At 66.1% G+C, this 12696-nt stretch overlaps 1 protein-coding gene across 1 annotated transcript in view; it reads left to right on the forward strand.

The window, feature by feature from the left end:
- The first annotated feature begins 5611 nt into the window (after positions 1-5611).
- The window catches only part of WNT7B (Wnt family member 7B), a 49544-nt gene continuing 42459 nt past the window's right edge, over positions 5612-12696 (forward strand). The window contains exon 1 of the mRNA XM_061124014.1: positions 5612-5694. Within this exon, the coding sequence (XP_060979997.1) occupies positions 5612-5694 (83 nt within the window). The remainder of the gene's footprint in view (positions 5695-12696) is intronic.

The following is a 12696-nucleotide window of genomic DNA, read 5'->3' on the forward strand; positions in this document are numbered from 1 at the left end:
TGACCCGCCCTCTCCAGACAGAGCTTCAGCCAAAAGCAGGCCGTGTGCCCCCGGGGTGCCCGCTGGCCGGCCCTGAGCCAAGTCAGATGCTCTGGTGTGGGAGGCACCACTCTGGTTCTGACCTCGCACCCTGGGCACTGCGGAGGAGAAGGTGTAAGCCGAGGGGTTCGGGGTGATGGGGAGAGCAAGGAGGGGATCCTTGGGGTGGGAGCTTCCCACAGAGCCGAGGAAGCCACCCCAGCATCCTCCCATCTGTCTCCACCATGGTGCTCAGCCAAACTGCTTCCCTAGGAGGTCATGGAGCCAGCCCCTTGCATCTGGCCAGGCCCGTCTGTCTGTCCGTTTCCTGTCCCTGATCTCAGTAAGCGCCACCGGCAGCGGTCCTGACAGGTGTGGGGACCCGGGGGCTGGAAGAGGGGCTCTGATGGAGGTCCTCTGGGCTGGCAGAAATGCCTGTGCGAAGGGCGTGGTCCTGGGGGACCCCAAGCGGGGTAATTTCTGAGGGGTAGGGGAAACGTGCCCAGAACGGGGATGGGTGTGGGTGGTCTCTCCCTTCCTCCCTAGAAACTGGAAGACGAGTGGCTACACCGCCCGATGGGGCCACTCCTGCCGGGCCCCCACCCCCACCCTCGCGGGCGCAGAGGAGCCGCCAGCCCCTCCGCAGGTGTCTCTTCGGGGCCGCGCCCTCCCCGGCTCACCCCCCCTCCCCGCGCTCCCAACCCCCTTCTTCCCTCCCAGTCTGGGCTTGGCGATCGGAAGGGAGCCGGCTTGGGGAGGGGGTTCCGGGGGAGAGATGCGTTCGTGTGTCACGGGGGAGGGAGGAGAAAAGGGAGGGGAGAGGCCGGGAGCGAGGGAGAGAGAGCGCGCGGCGAGCGAGGAGGGCGGGCGGGAGGCGGGTCCTCCTACCTGGGGCGCGCTCGCTCGCTCGCAGCTCGCTCGCCGGGGCCGCGAGTCACCTGGGGAGGCCGACAAGTGCGGACACATTGGCCGCCGCGGCGCTCGGCGAGGCGCGCACGGCCCCAGGCTGCTGCGCCCAGCGGAGGCAGCACCCGCCCGCCCGCCGCGCTCGGGCCCCGGCCCCCGCCGGCGCTCCCGGGGCCCCGCGGTCACTCAGCCCGGCTCCGAGCTTGCAGCCCCCGGCCCAGGTCACTCCCCCAGGCGCACGCGGCGGCGGCCCGGGCTCACCATGGTGGCAGCGCGCGCCCAGTGCCCGCGCGTCGCCGGCCGCCGGAGCCGCAGCGCCGGCTGAGCGCTGTCCACCGAAGCCCCCTGCTCCTGCCCGTCCCTCGCCCGGCCCGCGCGTCCCCTCCGGCCGCCGCGGTCTATGGCGCAGCCCCCCTCCCTGGATCATGCACAGAAACTTTCGCAAGTGGATTTTCTACGTGTTTCTTTGCTTTGGCGTTCTCTACGTGAAGCTCGGGTGAGTAGCCCTGTGGGCAGGGGCGGGCACCCAGGATGGGAGCAGCCGGTGGGAGCCGCCTCCAGGGGCTCCCCGCGGGGACCGGAGAGGGGGGTCGGGCAGCTCTCGGGGATCCCGGGCTGGCCTGCGTGTTGAACTCGCGGCCCGGCCCGGCGGAGTTGAGCGGCGGGTACTCGCGAGGGGCGCCCTGCCCAGGGCTGGGGCAGGGAGAGCCGGACGCGCGGGCGGCCAGGCTCGCGGGTAGCGGCGAGCGTGCCCGGCGCGTACTTTCACCTGTTTGGGCTCCAGGCCCCGGGGGTGGGACGCGCCTTCCCTCCCCCGGGCTGCGCTGGGCGCGGAGCCCGGGCCGAGCGCTCGCCGCCCGGAGGGCGCGCCGAGGCGGGGGCGGGGGGCTTCGGGCGGCCGAGGGCCCCGAGCGGGCGGGGGGCGCACCCCCCCAGGAGCTAGCGCGCAGGCCTGGGCCCCCGCCGCGGCACTTCGTCTCTATCCATCACCCGGACGTGTTGAAATTACCTTGACAACTCGTCGGGCTGGCTCGGAACGGGCCGCGCGGGCGGCCGGGCCGCCTCGGGCTCCGTCCGGGCCCCGCCCGCCCCGGGCCCTCGGCCGGGCCCCCTCTTGCCGCGCTCCCCCTCGCGCGGCCCGGCGGGCGGGCGGGCGGGCGCCCGGCGGGCCGCGCTCGCTGCAGTAGCTGCTCCGAGTCGTATTTCCACATTCCTGAAGCCAGCCGAGTCCTTACCTGTTGAGCTGCGATCTCCTTTAGACAGAATCTGTCTCGGCCTCGCTCGGAGTCGGGGGCGGGGTGGGGGGCGCGCAGGATGACCGTGACGGGGGTGCGGTGTACCTCCATCGCCCCGACGCGCGCTGCGAGCCTACTGTGCGCCGCCAACGGTGGGAGGGCAGGCGGGTGCCGGCGGCGGGCAGAGCCAGTGAACAGCCCCGAGGGAGGGCCGGCCGAGCCGCGGCCTCCCAGGCGGAGAGGTAGAAGCAGACCTAGGAATCATTTCATCCATCGCCCCTCCGTCCGTCGCCTCCTCTGCCATTTTACAGATGGTGAAACTGAGGCCCGGGGCCGGTAGGGACCGAGGCCAGTGGCCACAGAGGCAGCCTGGAAGCGCCCTGTCCCAGCCTCAGCTCTGCAGGCCTGGGCGGGCGTGTCTGCGGCTGCTGGTGGCTCTGTTTATTGTGGGTCTGTGTGCAGGCTGTGTCCCTGGGTGTTTGTTTATGGGTGGTGAGCGCTCAGTGCGCTGAGTGTACCGGGGGCGGGGGCGGGGAGGAGGCACTGTTTTCCTGACCCTCCCGGAGGTAGCACCTGGGATTGCCCTTCCTGTGCCCCATAAAGTAATAGGCAACCCCCGCGGGTCCTGCCTTCTGCTGCCTGATCCTCAGCACCCAGGCCTTGTGCCAGACCTTTGCTCTTCTCGTTGTAAGGACTGGGAAACGATGGGGCAAGGGAGGCCAAGCCACTGTCCTCAAGGGTGAGAGGCAGAGCTGGGCCAGGCACCCCGACCACGTCCCTAACACCCACTCCTCAGCGGGGGTCATCTGAAAGCACCCCTCCCCCAGCTGCGGGAAGAGCTCTATGAACCCACCACCACCTCCCCAGCCCGGGACAGTGGAAGGAGCTGAAGGGGATGCCCAGCCTGAGCTCCCAGGGCTGGGGCCAGGGTCCCCCGACCCCCAGTCCTTCCTAAGTCCCCCTCTCCCCTCTGGCAATGGGACTGAAGCTCTGGCTGCCCTGGGTAGGATGGAAGCTGGTGTCCGTGCAGAGAACCCAGGGAGTGAGACCAGTCGGTGCGCCCAGGCACCTGTGCCAACCTCCCTGGGAGCGCGTGAGACAGCCAGGCAGTGGCCCCAGCTCTATCCTCTGCCCGCACCAAGGGTGAGGGTGAACTCCTCCCCCTTGGCGTGCCCCGTAAAACATACACTCACCCATCCTGGGAGGGGCGAGAAGACCCGGTCCGCATACACCCCTGTGGAAGCACATCCAGGAAGCCAGAGTCACCCTGGGGTCTGCCAGGGGGAGGGGACTCAGCCCTGGCCCCCATGGCATCGATGGTGCACGTGTTGGAGCGAGAGGGGCCTGCACGAGATGGGGAGGAGGGCAGCTGGGCTAGATGTGGCCTAAGGGGCTCGAGGACCTGAAGCCTGGTGCCCAAGGAAAGGTCTGGGGCTCCACCCCCAGCACACCTCACTGGGTGGCTTTGGGCAGGCTATTTCACCTGCCAGCTCACCTTCCCTCATCTGAAGCTTGGGGTAACACTTGCACCTCCTGCCCTGGGTGCTCGGAAGGTCAGTCCCCGGGATGGGGGGGGCTTCGCTCTAGGGGTGGAGGAGGTCCCAGTCAAGTCAACCCTTTCTTGTTGTTAATGACATCACAGCAGGCACCCGGGGACTCCTCCAGGACCACAAATCAGGAGTGGGGGTTTTAGGGTCAGACAAGTTCCAAGTAAACATCTGAGATCGTGTGTATTGGGGGGACTACTCCATGATCACAGCCGCCTCCCCCAGCCTGTACCCCCATGTTTATGAATGTTCAGGGGAGCTTCCCTCCCCCCACCTCGACAAGTGTGTGCGTGCACACACACACACACACGTGCCCCACGGCCCCGATGCCAGTGCAGACGTGCAGCCTTGGGGGAACCCCTGGGCCGGCAGGAGGGGAGAGCTCAGCCCCTGGAATCCTGTTGCTGATCGAGGCCCCACGAGTAGACGTGCCTTGGATTTGGGGCCATTTCAAAACAAATGGCTCTGAGACTGAGCAACCTGCAGGATGCCGCCCTGGAGGAAGCCAGGCCGGGGCTGGGAGGAGCCGTCTGGAGCCTGGGCACCCTCTGCCCCCCTGGAACTGGGGTCGTGAAGTCCCAGGAGCGACCTTGCTTCCTGCCTTCCCCCTGCTCTTGGGGTTCAGGAGAGGCAGAAGGGCCCAGAGGGATGGGACCCTCCTCCTGGGTGTTGGGGACAAGTCTCCATGCCAGCTCTAGAAGCCAGGAAACCTACTCCCTCTGGGACCCCTGGCCCCACTGCACAGGCCCCTCTTTCCTTGTCATTCTCTTTGTGCCTTAACTCCTGCTTAAGGGATCTACACCTCATCGAGAGATTCATATGCAGCCCCGGCTTGGCAGACAACAGGAGATGGGACTCAAAGCCATCTTTTTGTTTGGGGCTTTAAAAAACAACCACTGGAGGTTCAGAAAAGTGTGTTCTCCTGGGTTGGCTCCACCCCACACCTGTACCAACCAACCCCTCAGAGGAGGGCAAAAGAGTGAGGTAGGGGAAGCCAGGGTTGGGGGCTTCTGTGCACTTGTTTGGGGCTGTGTTTCCATTGTCAGGCTTTCCAAAGAGGTTGGGAGGCCGGAGCCTGCAGAGATACCGGTGCGCTGGTGCACAGGTGAGCCCTACCACTCTGGGCCCGGTCGGCCATGGCGGTGAGCGCCTCCGACCCACAGCCAGTCTCCCCAGACCCAGGGGCGCACGCAGGCAGAGGCGCAGCGAACACAGTGCATTTGGGCGCACACACCTGCACCCCCACAGACGCGCCCACGCCGCCGCAGGCACGCACAGGCACGTGCATGCACACAGGCGCACACGGCGCCTCGCACAGCACCCCAGAGCAGCGCACGCCCCCACGCGGTTGGCCCGCCATGCCTGCCCCCCGGGTGCGCCCTCCAGAGCGGACCCGAGCGGTGGGGCTCGCCGGAGTCGGTGGGGGAGCTGTCCGAGCCAGGGCGGTTTGGGCAAGCCCTGGAGGCGGCTCCCGCCACACGCTTCGGTCAGCCTCCCCTTTAAAAAAACCCGCCCGCGGAGGAGGCGGATGTAGGGGTGGCCCGTCCAATGGCAGCTGGGCGCCTCAGGAGACTTGAAGACGTGAGGCTGAGCGAGCGACAGAGCTGGTTCCGACCGATCGACGGACTGAGGGCCGGACGGCGGCCGAGGCGCACCCGCCGCCCGCGGCCCGCGCCCCCACCGGGCCCTCCAGCCTCAGCGCGCGCCGCAGCCCCAGCCCCGGCGAGATGCGAGGCCCTGGAGGCGGGGCACGGGCGACGGCTGCGCCGGGGCCCGCGCGGTCGGGTCCCTAGCGCCCCGTCCCGCCGCCCTGCCTTGGGGAGGGCCGCGGAGACCCCGGCCTCAGCCGGCCCCCGCGCTCTGCCCGCGGGGCCTGCGCGGCCCCGCCGGGAGCGCCGGCCCACCATGCTGCTGCTGTCGCCGCGCAGCGCGCTGCTCTCCGTGTACTGCCCGCAGCTCTTTCTCATCCTGTCCAGCGGTAGCTACCTGTGAGTGCCGCGGGCCGCACGCGGGGCGGGCGGGCGGGGCCCCTTCCTGGGCCTCCGGCTGCGGAGCTGGGCTCGCGGGGAACGCCGCGGTGAGGTCCTGGGGCGGGGCGCCGGGTGCCCGGCACGCGCGGGAGCTGGGATACTTCGGGTCTCCTCGCCGGGCTCAGCCACTAAGGTTGAGGAACGTGGGCGGGGGGGGGGGGGGGGGGGTTGCTGAAGCAGTGAGAGGTTCTGGCTTTGAGGTCAGAGAAAGGGCGGCCCGCTGAAGGCCTGACGGCGCCTGTAGACCGGCTGCGCGCACCGAGCGCGAGGTCCGAAGGGCGCGCGGGCAGCGCCAAAGATCCCCGGCGCGTCCCAGCCAATGCCCTGAACCAGTAAGGTCCCCCTCCTAGATAAACCCACGCGGGCCGCACGGCCGTGCCAACCTCGAGAGAGCCGAACGCACACGCCCGCTGCCCCGCGTGCACACTGGCGCACACGTGCCCAGCGCGTCTCACCAGACAGCACCCAGGCTGTCCCCCGAGTTTGCCGAGGTTTCGCGCGGCTTCCTGCCGCGCCGAGCGGCCGGACCCTCAGCGGGGGCGAGGCGGGGCGCGCAGTGCCCGCGTGCGCCCGGCTGTCCCGGGCAAGGCATCGCGAGGCGCGTGGGCCCGCGTGCGCGTCGGCCCGGGCAGCGCCCGCCGGGCTCGGGGAGGCTCCGGGCAGGGCCCGACCGGGCCCAGGGAGCGGAGGGGCGCGTCGGCGCAGCGGTGGCTTCGCCGGATTCCCTAATGGGACGCATATGCCCTGGCCTCCGATTTAAAAAAGACGTTTGATTTATGGAACCGCCGTTTGGGGGAACTGAAGCTGGATGCTACTGATTAAACCTCAGGGCCAGGGCTGCCTGCCCTCCCCCTCCCGCTCCTTTACACGCGGGCCACGTCCGGGGTCGCCTAACGCGGCCGGAGGGGCCAGCCGCTGCCTCCCGGCTCCGTGTGCCGCCCCCGCCCCCCGCGCGGCCGCAGTCCTAATAAATCGCCGCGCCCCCACCCCCTTTTAATAGAGACGCAGCCAATTTCTCCTCCAGCTCCTAGGAAATTACTATCCTACCAGTTTTCCTTCTATAAATAGTCGCGCATCTTGAAACAAAAGTTCGCAACCGCAGCCAGATGCTGCGAGGCCCGCGGTTTCCCGGGCTGTGGGACATAATTACAAGGTCCCGGCGCAGAGAGCGCTCCAGGCCCGGCGGGCAGCCCCGGCTGGCTGCGGAGGCATCGCCTGGAGCGGGGAGGGGGGCAGGCCGCCCTGGGCAGGGCGCAGAGCCGGGAGGGGACCTCCTGATCGTCGGGGACTTAGGCTAGCAAAGTGCCAGGCTAGAGTCCTGCTTCTGGCGTCCCTCCGGGGATAGGGGTGAGCTCGGGGAGGTGTTGAAATCTCAAGCCCTAGTTCTCAGAGGTGGGAGGTGGAGACGGCTCCTGCTCCCCAGAACCCCCGGCGTGTCTGTCTTAAGCCTTGCTGGAGAATCAGCAGCTACTCTGCTTAACAGATCACTTTCGGGGCCAGCTGGCTGAGGTCTGGCATTGATGGGGCGGTGGTGTCCAGGGATGGGAAACCAGGAGTCCTCCCAGGGTGGTTTGGAGCAAGAAGCTGGGGGGGGCGGGGGGCTCATCCCCGGTCTCAGGAGCTGATGAGAGTGGGGTGCCCAGGCTGCAGCTGAGGGGCTCAGGGGCAGGTGGTGGCCAGTGTACCTCCATGGACCTGGAGTTTTCCACTGGGGTTGGCACCCCGGATCCAGGCCTGCAGTGACGACCATCTGTGCCCACAGAGGCTCGCTCCACACACTTCAGAGTGTGCGCTGCCAGCTTTGTTGGCAGAAATTCTCCTCCGGCGACAGCTTTCCGGCACGTCCCTGGGCCAGTGCTGGGGGTCTGGGGTGGGTGGTGGTGGGGAGGGCAGTCAGACAGACTCTGCCCCCCTGCCCTGCCTTCAGCACCCCCGCCCCAGTGGGGTGCTGGTCTTCAGCCCCGGGGGTGGGGGGGTGCAGAAGCAGAAAGGGTTCCCAAGAGTGAGCGAGGGAGGCCCCCGCATCTCTGGGGTTTCCCCACCTGCTGGTGGGCACAGGGCTGACTTGGGTTAGGGTTAGGGGTGCGAGACGCCATGGGGTGGGAGCAGGGCCTCAGTAATGCAAACGAAGGTGAGTGTGTGAGAAGACCCTGCGGGGTGTCTACGCCCTGGCCTGAATGCAGATGAGGCGGCAGGTGAGGCTCGGCGACGCAAAGTCCTTCCATCAGCGTTGAGGGTCAGCGGTAAGGTAGCGCTGTGGGATCCGCAGATGCCAGGGGCAGGAGGGGCCCTGGGCAGAGGCGTCTTTCTGCTCCAGAGAACTTTCCAGAAGGCATCCATGGCTGGGATCACAAGCACTGGCGGACAATTGATCCTACCCCTTTCATCTGGGCTGCTCTCCCAGCTCCCCGTCCCGGGCTGTGGTCCGCGCACAGCGAATCCCAGACGCATGCCTGGGCCGCTGCCACTGATCTGGTCGGACGGGTGTGCTGGCCTGGAAGAGCCCTGAGCCCCTGCCGGACTCTGAGCTCGGCCAGCCGGCCATCCGGGCAGGGCTGCTCTTCTGTGTCATCAGGACAGGCGCTCTTGGGGCCCATGGGGGTCCTCAGGGTCTCTGGGAGGGCAGGTGGGAGACCCCAGGCTGAGGGGAGGGCCCGCAGCACCCGGCTGGCTGGCAGGGGGGCCTGGTCAAGGCCTCGTGCCAGGGCGAGGCTGGCCCGCCGTCCCAGGCAGGTCCCTTCCGGCCTCGGCCTCCTGCTCCCAGATGTGGGGGTTGGCTGCAGCGATCCCCCCCAGACCTTCCGGGAGGAGTTTCTCATGGTGACCGCCCGCTCTGGGGAGCCGGGTGAGTCACGGTGACGGGGCAGTTACTCACCGACCACCTGGCTGTGGGGGGTGAGGGGCGCTCTCCACTGCCTTGCCAAGCTGGCCTCTTCCCGGCTCTGCCGCTGTGGCTTTCCTGGTGGTGCCAACCGCAGACCCAGAGGCCCCGTGGGCATGACCCTGGGGGGTGGGGGTTGCTGAATCAGGCCCACTCCCGGGGCATCACCAGCCCAGGCAGGGGCAGAAGAGGGCCACAGGGTCAGGAGGAGCAGCTCCCAGCCTGGGAGACCGTGTCTGTCCAGGTGCGGGCGGGACGCTGCTGGCTGCCCTCTGGGCCCCAGTCTGCGTGTCGTCATCAGGCGCCTCGCAGGCTCAGGTCAGGCCCACACGCCACTGGAATTCAAGAGTGCCTGTGACTCTGGAGAGGGGTGTGCACGCAGGTGGTGGGAGCCGGGGGTCTCAACGAAATCTCAGCCCCCAAGAGACCCCAGCTCAAGATACCCAAATAGAGGCGTTTTGATCGCAGAGAACTTCGAGACACCGTTGACGTGCGCGTGAGGCCCCGCAGCCACTACAGGGGGAGCGTGCATCTGGATGTGGCTCCTCCGACCCCCTGTGTGCGGGGTGGAGGGCCGACGGGGAAGGTGGGTTCCCACAGGCTTCCTCCTGGGGCCGCGTTAGGCCCTGCAGCAGTGTACTGAGGCCCGCAGGAGAAGGGCCCATTTTCTGACTAGCTGTCCCTGTTGGTCCTTGTGAGACCAAGGGCCTGATGGTGACCCAGATACCGGGCTCACAGCTCCCGTATTGCCTGGGTGCGTCTCATAACCTCAGCTGTGTCCAGGGGAACATTAACCCAGACGGGTGTGAGAATTAAACAAGCAAATGCAGGGATGTACTCAGCTGGGTATCTAGTATATAGTAAGTGCTCAGAAGATGGGGTCATTTGCAGTTATTAGGAGCAGGGAGGCTCCCCATGACAGAGGGGAGCCCTGCGGCTGTAGTTGCTCAGGAGAGAGTAATGAACTCTCTAGGGTATCTCGGAGGGCTTCCCGAGGAGGTGACATGTAGACAGGGTTTTGAGGGATCAATAGGAGTTGCCGGGACTAAACAGGAGCATGAGAGAGACTCCCAGAAGAAGGAATAATACTCACTGTCAAACACATTCACCCTGGGTTTCTCTCCAGGGAGCCTCACAGCGTCCTCCTGAGGTGGGAAGACATGAATGCCAGGGTCCAGTAGAGAGACCCTTTGCTGAGGTCACCCAGGCCCGGGGATGGCAGCCCTGCCAGCTCTGGTCCAACAGGGAGAGGAGCCCGGCGGCTCTGGGGCCCCGGGGTGAGGCGCTGCTGGGGGTGCGCTGGAGCGGTGGGGGTGGGGGATGGAGGTCCTGACCGCAGAGAGGCAGGTGGCTTGTCAGCTTGGGACGGGGGTACCCTGAACAGGCTGTCCCCATGCGGCCTGCAGGCAGCCCCTAGCCTCACGGGGCCCTGCTCCGCCAGGGGCCGATAGCAGGGCTTCAGCTGGTTCTTGAGGCCTCCACGTTGCGGGGCCCTGGGTCCAGCTCAGATAGGGCTCTGCTCCCCCCCAACTCCCCAGCAAGGGGACAGGAGCCCGGCGCCCTCCCTTGTCAGATGAAACCCGGGCCCAGGGCTCCCTCAGCATGATGAAAGGGTCATTGTGTGGTGCGGGCCGCCCGCTGGCCAAGGACAAAACCACCATTTGTCCTCCTTCCCTGGCTCGGGGTGGGGGCCTCCCCTCAGGCTGACCGGCAGGAGAGGGGGGTGGGCACAGGTGCGCGCACTCTTCCCTTTCCCCGTCTTCCCCGTCTCCCTCACGGAGGAGCCGCTGCCCTTGCCCAGGCACCCCCCTCCCAGTCCTGCTTCCCACGCAGGGCATCCACACCTTCTGGGCCAGCCCCATGGTTGGCAGGGAGGCAGTGAGCTCTCTGGCCTGGAGGCATACAAGCAGATGCAGCAGGGAGGCTCAGGGATGACGGGGAGAGGCCTCGCCTGGAAGGAAGCCCGCACTCGTGGTCCTCTGTGCGAGGCAGCCACGTGGCGTAGCCGCCCTGCTCCGTGGACGGGCTGCTGAGGCCCCCAGCAGGTCATCCCGCAGCCTCAGCAGCGGAGCTCCGAGTGAGGCCTGGCACCCTGCCCACCGAAGCCTCGCCCAGCCCTGGGCTGGAGCAGGTGTCCTCTGAGGCGCTCGGGATGCCAGAAGGGCTCGGTCTGAGGCTGTGAGTGGAAGACACTGCAATTCTGCAGTAGCCGCTGCAGCCGCAGACCCTCAAGCCTGGCAGCTGCCTGGAGCAGGCCCCGGGGGGACCTGGCCCTGCCCAGCAAGCGGCTCCCCAACTTCAGCAGGAGGAGCCCAAGTCAGCAGTCCTGGCGGTCCCAGCCCAGTGACACCTGTGGGCTTTCATCCCTTCCTGGAACCACTTACCAAGGCCACCCCTGCTCCCGACCCTTCCCCATGTGCCTCCTGGGCCAGAGGTATTCCTCGTGCTGGAAAGCCCCAGTGCCAGGCCCCACTGGAGCTGTGAAGGGGCCAAACCCTGGCAGGAGTCTGGCTGGGGCCTGGGTTCACCCTCCCATAGCACCTGCCAAGGCTCCCAAGGGATCCGGAGCCGGGACTTAGGCCCTCAGTGAACCAAGCTGCAAAACAGATGAAAAATGCTTTTGAATAGGAGTTCCTTCACTACCTGCTCTGTGGGCCCCTGATGGGGACCAGCGCTTTGCATTCCGCCTCTGTGGGACCAGGGCTCCTTGGAAAGGCTCACTCTCACATCTGGGGTCTGCTCTGAATCTGTTCCCTCCTGGCCTGCCAGAAAGGGGAGCTAGGAAAGCGCCCCCCCCCCGCAACCGACTTGGGAGAAACCTGAAGGTCAGAACACGGAGTAACTATCTAGGTCATGTTCAGTGGGGCTGAGCCCAGACTGAAGCTGAATCTGCTTGACTCTTGAGATTCCCTGGTATCTCAGCTGGTACAGAACCTGGCCGCCAATGCAGGAGAGGCAAGAGACCCCGGTTCAATCCCTGGGTTGGGAAGAATCCTTGGAGAAGGAAATGGCAACCCACTCCAGTATTCTTGCCTGGAAAATCCCCATGGGCTGCAGCCCGTGGGATTACAAAGAGCCAGACACGACTGAGCGCACACACACACTCTGCCTGACCCTTAGGTTCTGTGCTGCCTCTCAAGGAGTCCCGCTGATGGAGGCTTCCTGCCTGCAACAAATTCCCCTGCTTTCTAATTCGCTGCCTGTAACCTCACATGGGTGGAGAAACCAACTAACCCAGCTGGTTAGCACTGTCTGCTGACCAGGAGTTCTGTGGCTCCGAGTGAGGGCTGCCTCCACGTTCAGATTTGGGGCCAGCAGGGCCGCTTTCCCAGAGGGTGCAGGGAGCCAAGAAGGCCTCAGTTTCCTGCCCTGGGTCTCTCCCTGCCTTGGGCCCCAAGCTTTCTCCTCTGAGACCAGCTTGAGCAGAGAGGAGGTGGCCCTAGCTCGCCAGCTTGTGACCTCTGTGGGGTCAGCATGTGTATGGTGCCCTGTGCCATGGACTTAAGCAGCCTTGTGGGCAACCCTGCCCCTTTCTGGGCTTCAGTTTCTCCCTCCAGGTGATGGGCCTAGATGCTCAGGGACCCCTTCTCGGCCTCCAGCCCTCCCGCCATCAGCTGGCGGGCTCCCCAGCATTCCGAGCTCATCTCCACACCAGCGATGCCCATTCAGCCTCTGTGTCAGGGGGACAAGACTAGCCGTGCTGTTGCTGTTTATTTGCTCAGTTCTGTCCGACCTTTTGTGACCCCACGGACTGCAGCACACCAGGCCTCCCTGTCCTTCACCATCACCTGGAGCTTGCTCAAACTCACGTCCATAGAGTCGATGATGCCATTCAGCCATCTCATCCTCTGTCGTCCCCTTCTCCTGCCTTCATTCTTTCCCAGCATCAGGGTCTTTCCCAATGAGTCAGCTCTTCACAGCATGTGGCCAAAGTATTGGAGCTTCAGCTTCAGCATCAGTCCTTCCAATGAACACCCAGGACTGATCTCCTTTACGATGGACTGGTTGGATCTCCTTGCTGTCCAAGGGACTCTCGAGAGTCTTCTCCAACACCACAGTTCAAAAGGATCAATTCTTCA

Source organism: Dama dama, chromosome 22 (assembly GCF_033118175.1).
Source record: "Dama dama isolate Ldn47 chromosome 22, ASM3311817v1, whole genome shotgun sequence".
Classification (NCBI taxonomy): Eukaryota; Metazoa; Chordata; class Mammalia; order Artiodactyla; family Cervidae; genus Dama; species Dama dama.